Here is a 14,040-nt window from a genome sequence, read left to right on the forward strand (position 1 = left end):
ATAAGATTAAGTGTTTTTGTCTTTTAGGTTAGCAAATATATTATGCATCTTAATATACAATTGGCTGTTTACATAAACATACCCTAAACGTTTAAAGAAATATGCTAACGCTACCAAAGATTTTGTATTGTTTTGTTCTGTTTCTCTTCTGTTTGTTCTTTCAGTGTTAACTGTATTACATTTATCACAAATTGCTGATGAAGCAACCAAAAAAGGTCCTCTGCAGAGACAGCGGCAGTTGGACTCTTCATGTTAGATCTTCTGCCTACATTTTGTAAGCCTCTGTTGTGTGTTACCAGTCATTTAAAGTTGGCCACACTCACCCAACAGTGTCATAGTGTGGTCATCCGAACACAACATCCTTCAAAAACATTTGTAACTAGGGATGGGTATCGTTTGTTTTATTCGATACCGGTGCCAAACCGGTACTTTTGAAACTGTGCTTAAACGGTGCTCGAACCGCTGCTTAAAGAATGGAGAACACAAACTTTGTCCAAAAACCTCTCGTGTTTAGCTGTTTTTTTGTAAAACGATAACAATGCCTTTTCTGCAGCTATAGGGTATATATGGTATCACTCTTGGCTGGAAGCAGTGCTTAAACAATGGAAAAAACATAAACTTTGTCCAAAAATCTTTCATGTTTAACTGTTTTCCAATTTTTAGCCATTTTAGCCTTTTTGGCCAGGGTGAAGGGAGTATCTGCCATCAAACAAGAAGACAGCCGCATGTACTGTAACTACGACGGTGTTTGCCAGTTCACCTTACATGCATCAATTTAATAACGTGGTTAGCCTACTCAACGTAATTTACACATGAACAACATTAAGCTACTCACCCAGAGAAGAACGGCTGCTGCTGCCATCATCATCCGTCATCATTTCTGCTACACAGGTGTTACCTCCTTTGCGCAGTATCACCTTAAAGCACTTGTTGCAGGCTGCTGAATTTACTTCTTTTGCTGTGAAGTACAGCCAGACTTTGACCGCTTCACCTTGGTCATTTTTAATCTGTAGCTCTGCTCTAAAAGAACGTACCTGGGCCCACCTACTATCCTTGGAAAGATAAAATGATTGGCTAGAATCCAAAGTGTATGACATCTCAGGGGGAAAAAAGCACCGAAATGTGCGCTACTTGTCACGATGAGTTGTATGGCTGTCAGTGGCTGGACCCACGTGTAGGACTCGGAGACAAAACATTAACTTAAACGACGGCTTTATTTGCTGGAGAGTCACCCTTGGGCGATACATAAACAACAACTTAAACTAACTAGACAGGAGATGCTGAAGGTAGACAACCATGGATACACACACAACAAACGTGGAGGACACAACAACTGGCAGAGAAAAACACAGGGCTTAAATACATACTGAGGTGATTAGGGAATGTGAAACAGGAGGAGAGCACAGCTGGGACTCATCAGACATGACAAGACAAGGGGAGGCAAAACTCAACATATTGACATAGTACACAAACTTTCAAAGTAAAACAGGAAACTGAACAGACGTGGACTAAACTAGGGGATACAGTGACAGAAATCAAACCCAAGAGAATCAAAACACATCATGAAATCAAAGATAACTAATACAAACAGAAAAACACTGAGTCCACAGACTCAGGACCGTGACACTACTTTTCAGTCTGGTTACTACCATTTATGTCAGAACCGGTACCATTGATACCGGTACCCATCCCTAATTATGATACGGCTGACCTGACTTTAAACTGTTTCAACTGCAGTTTCAATTGTTCAATTGGACCCAATGACTCCATTAGTCATTTAGAAAAGTGTGACAACGAGACTTTTTTAATTACTATAATTTTATACTTACTATTTATTTTACACTCAACCATATAACTGAGGGTTTTACCATAATATTGTAACATTTTTTTTTTATTAGATTAATATGTGCAATATCTTCAGAATTAAATCCCCTTTCCACTTAATCCTATTTGGCCAGCCACGGCATTTAATATTTAATATGAAGTAAGCTCAAATTTTAACAGAACACAATGTTGTCATTTTAAGAAATTTATGCTATTGTGGTACCTCCAAAATCTTAAGTACACCTTCCTCAGTTTGGAGGATGCTGTGCATAATTCAAATGCTGATTAGTTGATAAGTGGGTGTTTTAATTAGTTAATTTGTATAATTAGTTAATTTTCTGCTGGAGGCTTTTTCCTGTTTGCTTCCCACTATTGCCAAAGTGCTTGGCTTGATGGTGTCAAAATCACGTCACAGAAGTGATTTTACTCAGACCTCTACATTGGCGAGACCAAACAGCCACTTCATAAACACATGGCACAACGTAGAAGAGCCACTTCCACGGGACAAGACTCGGCTGTCAATCTGCATCTAAAGGACAAAGGTCACTCTTTCGAGGATGCCAATGTTCACATTTTGGACAGAGAAGAAAGATGGTTTGAAAGAGGAGTGAAAGAAGTCATGTCCACTGTGAACGACCATCTTTTAACAGAAGCCATCTATAATCCAGTTTTGAGATCCCCTCCCAGATGCCTTAACACCCACTCACATCCTGGGCCATTTGACCTCAGTAAATCACATGATAGGATGGGGCTAGGTTTCAGAGTTGGTTCACCTTGGCTGATTGTGACCCACACCCATTTCCACACCTTGGCTTGTGTGATTGGGTAGAGAATCAAAGGGGGTCAATGAACCTCTTGGGGACACTCCCATATGACTTAAAATCTGGGACTGTCCACCAATCGCTCTTAGAACTGAAGCAGCTTCTCGGATAAGAGGTGAAACATCTTCAAGGAAACTTAAAGAAGCCCAGAAGCTTTTCTTTCCAAACTCCTTAGACTTCACAGAGTAGTATTTAGGTTTGAGTAAAAGTGTTACTCCCTTCATGCTGACTGGAAATCATAATTTACTTCCAGGTGTTGGTTCTTGTGTTATTACTGCAGTTAAGAAAATTACTCTTTTTCTATAATACAAAGTGCAACTTGGCTACTAGTAACCACAATCGGTGCCAGGTAACACTATAAAAGTTGTTCTCACAATGCGGTGTCCAATCCAATAAATAAGAAAACTTACTTACACTCTTTCTGGTAGAAACTTCACGTTCTCAGAGTTTTTAGAAAACATTTCAATAACATCACCTTGTAACATTCCCAAAACGTTCCCAGATGGTTAATATGTAGACGTTTATTATTTATATTAATTATATTTATTATTTATTATTTGGCAGACATTTAGGAGAAATTCAGAACAGTCTGAAAATCTTTAGGGCAGCAGTAATATAAAACATCCCTCCTGTGTGTCCACACTGGATTGAGATAACATTTACAGTGCCTTTAGTGACATTATGTTTTTGCTTCTCTGTTGTTCTCAAGGAAATAAATGCACTCTTTCCGCCCATATAATAACCAAAATGGAACATTCTACTAAAATCATACAGGAAACTGGGAGTTACAACCATTTCACGATCATAATGTAACCTTTTAATAACATCCTTGATGTTTTGTGAGGGTTCAGGACATTTGTTACAAGTTACAGCCCCCTTTTTTCCAGCCTGCGTCATGCAATTTACTGAAAAAGAGAGGGTCTTGGTGAGATGAAACAGAGTACTGTAAGTGTAACAATACAATGTCTGTTGTTGTTCCATAATAGGAACAATGTGCCATGGTAAACAACACTTGACCTCGAGGGTAGAATCAATACTCACCTCTTTCACAAGACAGCATGTCATTCAGCCAAAAACGCTGCCTGGCCAGCCAGATAGCCAAAGCAACAGATGTCTCCATCAAGCCAAAAGAGTTTATCTGCACACAGTTCCTTCCTTTTTATTGTAACATCATGAATATTCACCAATACAAAAGCCACTGCAAGTTAAAATCAACTTTCGAATACACTGTTATTTATTCTTTTACCATTTGCACAAAGCGGACACAACATATCATGAAATGTATACACCTGGATGCAGTCGGTTTATATACTTCACACCACGTAAACTTTACATAACCACCTTTAAGAGAAGAGAAAAAGAAACATACTCAGTTGAGCCTTTTAAAGAATACATTCAGACAGAACCACTTTGGTCCAGGAAAGGGAGTGACCCAAGCTCCTAACTTTAAATGCAAACATGGTTATGGTTACAGCTTAAAATACATGTAGTAGCTTGAAGCTAAATTAGGATATAGCTCTACTGAATCCTATTTTCTTTGACGTGTACAACATTCCTTTATTACTTTGTGAAATGTCTACAAAACAATGAAAAAAAGATCTAAAAAAACACTGCAAAGATACTTGTGGCAGAACCACGATCGATGTACTTCCCAGCAAAAATGTGGCTGTCTGCTCTATTACTATCCTCAGCAGATGTTGATGAAAAATAACTTCAGCCTGCAATTTTTTCCCACCTCAACAGAAGGAACTGACTGAAGTGTTAATGCACAGAGTCTTGATCTGAATGAGAAACACGTTGCCGCTGTGGGCTACAAAATGGCACTGAGGAATCACAATGAGAGTAGTTTCCATAATAAAACAGAGAGCTGTGTCTACTTCTTGCCTTATACAGGCATGGTGTTTGGGAATGTCCTGTGGTGCTTTACTGTATATGCTAGAGGGAGACTGACTCATACTAACCTCTGACCTCTGTGCTCTATGTCAAGCCACTTGCACTGGTTTCTATCAAACCTTTGCCAGCAGCCCATTATTCATCTTACATCCACAAATCTGGAATACTGAAACTACACACATTCATACCCTGAAAATACACACTACCCACTCAAAGACATGCGTGGGAAATATGGACTGCAATCAAATAAAATCACCTGTATAAACACATATATAGAGAGACATAGTATCTACCAATTATAAATTAACATTGTGCAAATAGATACATATAAAGTCAAGTTCAGTTAGTTCTGGCAAAAGGTTTCAGCAATTCAGATATTCATTTCTGCTCTGCAGGTTGCTTCCCTTCTTTGAAAATAAATGCTATCAGACACAAATGTACCACTGTCTGATTAGCTTTGTTTGCCACTCCAAAGCATGCTTGTTCAGCTTTTGTGGTGCAGAGTTTTGTTCAAAAGTGTTCACAGCCACTGCAGACATGGTACGCATTAGACTCTGTTGGTATGGTTACTTGGCGAATCCAGTCACTAGCAGTTATTAGCAAAGACGTTTTCGTCTGACACGATGGCACCGTAGAGTGATTATTCACACAACTCTTAAGTTAAGCTTGCAAAATTTACGCAGTCTTCATGCATGAAGTCCCAAGACCGTCCTCGTGCCAGGGGTGACGCGCCATATTTAGGAACAATGCTGGAGTCACACCTTTACAGGCCGTAAAGGTCTGTGTATTTTTATCCTTGATTGGATAACCACCCTGGATTCAGGGGCGAGGCATGTCATTCAGACAACATCTTGATGGCAAAAGGTAGAAAAGGAAATGCGTGTAGTGGCAAAGGAATTCGACTATCACCTTAAAACATACACGGCAAGTTTAAACAGCTGCAACAATAGCAATCAGCAGTATTCAACTAATATAAAAAAGATGTATTTTAATCTAAAAGACATAAGAAAGTCAAGTGATGATGATTTTAGCTTATTTATAATTGATCCTATACCATCGCTTGACCTCCTTTAATGTCCACACGCAAGACGAGAAGGACCTGGGGACAGCAGCTGCCAGTTTCCCATGAGCCCTGAATGAGGTCACTTGAACAACACTGTGGTCACCATATTGTTTGAGGTATAGTCAACAGAATTTTTCTTTTTTTTCTGCACATTTTCATCTAAATCACATAGACAGGAAAACATTTACAGATATTAGAGCAAAGCATATATATATATATATATATATATATATATATATATATATATATATATATATATATATATATATATATATATATATATATATATATATATATATATATATATATATGTGTGTGAAAAAAGGTTTCCCATCTGTTCCTACCTACATGTTATTTTGTATATTTTGTAGTCTTTTTTGTGTGTATTCAGTTCAATGCTCTCTTTGTATTTAAACTTTAGTACCAGAAATTTGATAGATAGGATAAGTTAAAGCAGAGGCTCAAGCAAGGACCCTGTGACCTTTACAGTTGGGGTTTATTTATTTATTTTTTTGTTACTTCAGGTTTCATGTTTGGTATGTCATTACGATCTTCCGTGGCTTATCTGCCTCGGGATGCTGTTGCAAAAATTGTTCAGCATGCAGCAGCTTATTATTCTGTGCTAAAAAACATCTAAACTAATCCGTTCACGAGACTCGCAGCACATTCGAAATGTCAGCGTGGATGCCCTTCCTGATCCTCCTCTCAGACTGTGGCGACAGCTCTCCAGTGACGCAGATCTCTGAGGGCCGACCTGAAAAGTGACACCATTAACTTGACTCTTTACAGCTGAGCAGGTCAGTCTGTCAGAGCACGATGAGAGCCCAAAGCCATCCAACTTCCTTTTTTAAGTAGTCCCAGTAGCTTTCACAGGTGGCTCTCCACGTTCTCTTTCTGCACTTCGTAACACTGCAGCTTGTCAGTAATGCTGATGTCCTCTACCAGGATATAGTTACTGATGGTCCCCTCGTGCAGCAGTGAGGCACACTTCCCTTCCTCCGTACTGTTGACCATGCCATTTTGGTTGCTAGCGACGAGCATGTGCCTCTCCTCGGGGCTACAGACTGGGGCGGTGGTTTTGGCGATGTCTGGGAGGTGAGGCATTCGAGGGGCGTGGTTTAAGAGACTGGTTGTTTTTGTGTTTGGGGTATTGCTATAGGTGTGGCGGTACTCCTCCTCAATGTTCCTCCCTAGCTTCCAGCGCTTCCACTTCTTCAGGATCTCAGACTGCACCTGGGGAGACAGCAGAGACATAAAGTAGACACTACAAAGCTTCGAACATCTGAAGATGGTGAAGATGGTGTATTTGTTGTGCAATCGAGATGGCTCACTTCTTTGTTGACAAAGCAGTACAAGATTGCCACCAGGAGACCCTGTGAAGACAAACAATACTGATTTCATTCTGTCTACTAGCCATTTTCACCCACAATATTCACTTACATGCTACTCTGCAGCTATGAAAACATGAAACTGAATGTCTTCTAATATATGCACCACAATCCAGGCAGAAACTGCAAGTTTGCTTCTTTAAAATAAACCACAAGTGCCTTTGAGTAACATCTGTCTTAAGATGTAAGCCTCACAGCTATGTTTGCCATCTTTTGACTTTGAAATTCTCTTTTGCTCTGTCTGTTGGTCATCTGTCATATCTGTTTCCAGTGCCTAAAGGTCACTCTAATTATGTCACTGTGTGACAAAGTCATTTAGCAGTGCTCATAGTGCATTAATTTAATCTCTTCTGACACACAAATATTACAGCACATCACGACTGTCTCAGAGATGGAAAACTCACAGAAGCAGAGAGAGACAATTATGCAAGATTATTATTAGTTTTATTATTTTTTAGTAGCCCACAACATATTTCTAACTGTGATTCAGATGCTGTTACAGTTCGGACATTTAATCTTGTTAAGCTAACATTTGTTAACTTACAAAAAACAAGCCTTAAAATTGCTGTTTTAACCCTTTTGTCACATCTCTCCACACAAACACTTGATATTGATAACACCCATTCACCCTTGATCAGGACTACTTGGCAAGCACAAAATTAAATTAACTAGTTTCCATCAATCAATCAGTTTGTGTGAGTTTTGTGTGAGTTCACGAGCTGTCACAGGGTGAGAGGTGAAACAACCCGGACAAATTGCCAGTTCCTAGGCACTGAGTACCATGTATTACCAAGTAGTTTTCCATGGAAAGCGTTGAGGGCTATATTTAAGCCCAAATCACAATTCTCTCCCCTAAACCTCACCTTTTTGGTATCAAGCAGTAACTGATACCTAAACAAATCAGAGAAAAACTGGATGTGAATCATGACCTCCTGCCTTGAAAACCTACCAGCAACTGCCACCCGAAGTGCCTCCATGTCATGGTCCTGAGTCTGAGGACTCAGTGTTTTGTGTTCCTTGTGCTTTTGTTCATTCAGAGTGTGTATTCTGTTGTGATTTTGCCATTTGTTAGGTTTCTGTTCTTTGCCTGCCTGCTTCCACTTCTCTGTGTTCCCTCTGTCTGTCCATGGTGTTATTGTGTCTGCTCATGAGTCTGCCTGTCAAGTTCAGTGTCCGGTCTGGTTCTCTGTGTCTGTTAGTTTCCTGTTTTATTCTGAAAGTTCATGTCTCATGTCAGTGTGTTCAGTTTTACCTCTCCCCTGTCTCGTTAGCCTTATTGCTCCCAGCTGTGTCTCCCTCCTGTGGCCCATTCCCTGATTACTCCCCGTGTATTTAAGCCCTGTGTTTTCCTGTGCTCTCTGTCGCGTCGTCTGTTTAACTCCATGTCAGTCTGCATTATTCTGTTACCTGGTATTCATTCTGCGTCTCTCTGCCATCTCTCTTTGTGCATTTCGCTCCTCCTCCCGTGAGTGTCTGGTTTAAGTTTTGTTCTTTAGTTTTCCCAGTTTAGGTTTGTTTACTCCCCGCTCTGCTCTTCCTGTTTTGTCACTTTATCACCTCTGCAAATAAATTTTCACTCGCACCCCAGTCAGTGCCTGCATCTTGGATCCTTTTCTCAATTCACCACACGACTGCTGTGCAGCCGTGACACTCCATATGTGGACTTTGCCTTTCTGGACCATTACGCCTTGGCATCCATTCTTGGCACAGCTGTAGCATGAAGGCTGTATTGTGTGCATCTCAGACAAACCGTAACCGTTTTTGATGGTTTGAGGTGTGTATTTTCTTTTCCTGTTCTGTACTTATGCAAGGACAGCTGAGGTGAATTATTACACCACATAAAGCTTTAACAATAACTTTCATTGAAACCAGAGATGGCTTAATTCACTGTCCTGAGGCACACCACTCTCCTTAAGGTGATTAATGATGCTGAATCATACTAGAAATAGTGTTGTGAAAAAATAAACATGTTTCAAAGTTCATGACTGACAGTCATTTGTTGTTAAAGTCCAACCTGGAAGGAGGAGAAGAAGAGGTCAGAGAAGAGCCTGGTGAGACGCAAGCCGATGCTGCCACTGGTGGACTCATCTGTTGCGAAGATAAAGACCACATTATGGATCCCGAGCAGCGGGATCAAAGTTAGCGTTGACTTAGCCAACCTGGGACGGAGGAAAGGAGAGACAAAGGAGAGAAAGCAAAGACTAAGTAGAGAGAAAAAAAACGCAAATCAATAGAAAAACAACATCATATTCACACTCACCGAAACTTATAGTCTGTGTATCTCATTTGGTGTGCTCGGAGCTTTGACACGAGAATTTTGATGATATGGATGAAGATAAGGAAGTTGATCTGTAAGAGACAGAGAAAGACGGTGTTACTGGAAATAGTTTACTTATATTATGCAAAAGATACCATCATAAAGCTCATCTTTCTCCAGTACAGTGGAGATGGATCTTCCAGATGCATACAGGCCCAGAAAAATTGTGATTAATGAGAGAAATGGAAGAAATCCGAGTTACAAATATCACAAAGGATCAGCATTAGTCCCAATAGCTGTGCAAAAAAGTGTTTTCAAGCACATTGGGAAACCCTTTCATAACAGCTGGCATTTCAGACAACAGTAGGTGTTCTCCTGATGAAATCACTTATGATGTGACCTTTAATATTTTAAAATAATTTGTCATGGGTAATTTGTGGTGCTTGGACCTAATGCGTGCATTTGATTTCTGTCACGGATTGTTATATCAGCAGCCCAGTATGTACTGGCATGAGAATTTAATGGTGAACGGAACTGTGTAACGCTGCACAATTATTCAACATTTAAACCATACGGTAACTTGTAATATTTAAAAAAGGAGCTTAACCATAGCCATGATAAATTGTTAATCAATATTAATATGCACTTACTGGCCATTTCATTAGGTACATCTTACTAATATCACTTTAGAGCCAATATAGAAGTGTTTTAATTCATCATGGCATAGATTCAACACAGCCCTGAAAAGATTCCTCCGAGATTTTGGTCCATGTTAGTTGCACATCCATGATGTAAATCTCCTATTCCTCCACATGCCAAGTTATCCTGCTGGAAGCAGCCATCAGGTGATGGGTACAGTGTGGTGATAAAGGGATAAGCATAGTTGACAACAATGCTCAGGCAGGTTGTGGTATTTAAATGATGATCATTTGGTAGTAAGGGGTCCAAACTGAAAATATATATCTATTTTTTTGATCGCTCTGTAAACCAGCGGTCCCCAACCTTTTTTGCGCCACGGACCAGTTTATGCCCGACAATATTTTCACGGACTGGCCTTTAAGGTGTCGCGGATAAATACAACAAAATAAAACTAGTACCGGTACCGAAAAAAGAAGCTTTATTCATAACACACGTGAAAAGACCCAGGAAAACCGAGTTAACGATAAAAACGATAACAAAATAACACTAAAACCCCATAAAACCATACATTTCACACCCGAGCCTCAAACGATGCTGAATCATACTAGAAACGACTCACGGACCGGTACCAGTCTGTGAACTGGGGGTTGGGGACCGCTGCTGTAAACCATAGAGATGATTGTAGGTGAAATACTCGGACCAGCCTGCACGGTACCGACAACTTGGTGCATTCAGCATCACTTAAATCACTTGTCTTTTCCATTCTGATGCTCAGTTTGAAGTACAAAGTTTATGCCACGATGCTGTATCAAAGTGGCCGGCGAGTGTATATAACAGATGCTAAGCTAACTATAGGCTGGCTAAATCTGGCAGCCCACTGCGTATTAAACCACCTACATATTTATCTACATATGCATATCTGTAGTTCTATGTTTGCACAGACTTGAATGAAATTGCTGTAATTGTCAAAATATCTGTAACACCTGGAGCAGTCTAACACGCACACACTACACACACACAATTAATGTGAATACTACAGTGTAGTTTTCTACTGTGTCGTGCAGTTTGAGAATGGTGGGACCAAGATAAAGAGGGAAACAGTGAAATTGGGACCAGCCCTCCCATTTCAACAGGAACTCAAACACAGGAATTCCTGTGGGATACAGGTCACTTAGCTGGACGATAAATGCATGGAAAGTGCCAGGATGTCTGGCCTCACTTAAGAGCCACGACAAATTGGACTTGTGTAAACGCTTAGAAGTGACCTTTGCAGAACACATGTCTAATAAAAGTCCTGGTGACAGGATGAAGAGAGTATGCAGAGCTGGTCACAATGCAAATATTAATTAGATTTAATCCACAAATCTTTGAGTCCTGACAGGCTTCACAGAAGTTCTGGGTGAAGCACATCTTACCTTTAATACAACATGAATAAAAGAGGTGTGTTTAATATTTAACGGTGCACCAGTGGGGGATAAAAATAGCTGGAAATGCTTGATTCACAGTCATATACCACTTTAAGGCGAAGCTGCTTTTTTCCCATTAACGTTTACATGCAGAAATAATTGAAATGTTAAAAAAAGGACATGGCATAACAAGATGCGAAGACACATAACGAGGAGGAGGACGACGACAAAATTACCATAACAGCTGCCAGTATCGGAGCGCGTATGATCCACCAGTATTTCATGTTTATATTTTGCTCCCAGCAACTGAAAAGAATGAAAGAAAAGCACTGAATGAAATATCAGTGAGAGACCACCTGACATATTTCCTCTATTTTACTAGAACGCTTGTGGACACGGCTCACACTGTAAAACATGTTGTTAAGGCTTTTAAGACTTTACATAAGAGCACAGTGTGACCTTAAAAGCACTTCATTTACTCCTTACTCCAGAATATTTGGCGTCCTGCTGAAAGCTAACATGAAATATTAAGAATGTGCAAACACAGCTGTTAAACCAGACTGGCATCCAGCAGGAGATAAAACGTGTGAAAAGTTGAATTGCAGCCAATCCTTCATGTAGTAAATTGTGTGTTAAATTAACCGCAAGCATCAAGATTTTTGGAGAAAGACAATCTGCTGACTTTTTTTTGACATGGTGTCCTGATACAAATGTTACAAGCTAAAATTTAAACTCGTTGGCAGGTTTCCACCCTTGTTAAACAACCTGGAGAACAGGGAAGAGGGAAAGAGAGGGAAACTTACTCCTGATTTTCATACAGGTATTTAATCGCCACCCATGGCACAAGGAATATTAATGGGGTACCTGTGAAAAAAACAAGAGATGTCTAAATGCAAAACAGCCAATTAGCACTTGACAATTTGTATGCTCTTACTTCATTTGGCTCAATTCAAAAAGTATCGTATAACACATAATTGACTTGCACCCCCTGACTTATGACTTCACAGATTCAGGCCAGCTCACCCCAACCGATGCACTGGTAAATTTTGAAGTAGTTCCTCTCCGTAAACACAGTGATGACCAGGAGGTTGTGGAGGTAGATGCCTTCCACCAGCAACCAGTAGCTGTTAGCCATGATACTATACTGCATCATAACCATGGCAATGCGACAGCTGACCATTGTCTGCAAGAAAAGTTTAATATCACATATTTTACACTGCCGAGAGGAGTCGCCTGACACATTATTTAGCCGATGTGAGATTCAGGCTCTGTGCCCACAGAGGTAAGATTTTACAACAGCAGCAACTTTAAACCCAATTTCAGCCATCTGTGACAACCCAGCGCACATGATCCTCCTTTTATATATGTATCTCTTCCACAGTAAACGTATTTTATTTTGGTCATGTATGCAGTCTCTCATCTTTGTTGTGTTGGTGAGACTCCTCACTTGCTTGACTAACATAAGTAATCAATTAAAGCCTTTTTAGCTGTAACTGTTTTGAGATTAAAAACAATTAAATATAATGTGGATATTAGACAGAGATAAGTAAATGCAAAATGCAGTTTTTAAATAAAGATTTTATTGATTAAGGAAGAAAATTGGCACTGGTCCTGTGTGAAAAAGTAATTGACCCTCTTGTTACATCATGAATTAACTGTGATTAATCTCTTTTTTTGGGAAGCTGAGTTCAGTTTCACTAAACAGGCTCAGACATGATTACTGGCAGACCTGCTGAATCAGGAAATTACTTACATAGAACCTGTCTGACAAAGTGAAACAGGTTAAAAGATCCCCAAAAGCAACGCATCATGCTACAATCTAAAGAAACACCTGAGAAACAAAGTCACTGACATCTATCAGCCTGGAAAGGGTTCAGAGCCATTTCCAAGGCTCCAGGACTCCAGTGAATCACTGTGAGAGTCATTATTTACACATGGGGAAAACTTGGAACAGTGGTTAACCTTCCCAGGAATGACCGGCTCCAAAAGCACATTGATGACTCATCCAGGAGATCACAAAATAACCCAGAACAACATTAAAGAACCACAGGCTTCACATGTCTCAGTTAAGTTCAGAGTTCATGATTCAGCCATAGGAAGGAGACTGGGGGAAAATGGCACCGAAGGGAGAGTTCAAGGAGAAAACCACATCAAAAAGAACACAAAGGTTCATCTTATATTTGCCAAAAAAAAACAAAACATCTGGATGATACCCATAAGAGAAAGCTAAACTTTTTGAAAGGTTTCAGTCCCATTATGTCTGCTGTAAAAGTAACGGCAGACATAAACACTGCATTTCAGAAAAGGAACATCATACCAACAGTAAAATATGGTGGTGGTAGTGTGATGGTCTGGGGCTGTTTTGCTGCCATCTGTTCGTGACCTCAAGCTGAAGTGCACTTGGGTTCTCAAGCAGGACAATGATCCAAAATACAAAAGCAGGTCCATCTCTGAATGTCATAAGATGGCTCAAATATCTCATCTCATCTGATCACACTGGTCTAGTCTGCTTTTTCAGTCAGAAAGCTGATACACTGAAAAAAATTGTTTGGCCAGCTCTTGGATTTACGTAAGCATCTTGCGTGTATTTAACACAAGTGCCTCATGCTTTAAAGTTAAGTGTAACTACATAGTGTAGAAACTACATGATATGCAGAGAGGCTAGATTAAATTGTTCATATCATGTTCAAGTGAAGTAAGTCAATAATATATCAATGTTAAATCCCGCGACACTGCACGGGTTTCAGAC

At 39.9% G+C, this 14,040-nt stretch overlaps 1 protein-coding gene across 1 annotated transcript in view; it reads right to left on the reverse strand.

Moving 5' to 3' along the window:
• Positions 1-5,925: 5,925 nt before the first annotated feature.
• gcgra (glucagon receptor a) overlaps positions 5,926-14,040 on the reverse strand; it is a 52,799-nt gene continuing 44,684 nt past the window's right edge. Inside the window, exons 8-14 of the mRNA XM_085404148.1 lie at positions 12,315-12,474; positions 12,095-12,155; positions 11,528-11,597; positions 9,250-9,338; positions 9,004-9,148; positions 6,933-6,974; positions 5,926-6,834 (exon numbers count right to left, since the gene is read on the reverse strand). Coding sequence (XP_085260274.1) covers positions 6,469-6,834; positions 6,933-6,974; positions 9,004-9,148; positions 9,250-9,338; positions 11,528-11,597; positions 12,095-12,155; positions 12,315-12,474 — 933 coding nt within the window. The 3' untranslated portion in view covers positions 5,926-6,468. The remainder of the gene's footprint in view (positions 6,835-6,932; positions 6,975-9,003; positions 9,149-9,249; positions 9,339-11,527; positions 11,598-12,094; positions 12,156-12,314; positions 12,475-14,040) is intronic.

Source organism: Rhamphochromis longiceps, linkage group LG4 (assembly GCF_057381845.1).
Source record: "Rhamphochromis longiceps isolate RC_006_pf linkage group LG4, R_longiceps_female_GT1.1, whole genome shotgun sequence".
Lineage (NCBI taxonomy): Eukaryota > Metazoa > Chordata > Actinopteri > Cichliformes > Cichlidae > Rhamphochromis > Rhamphochromis longiceps.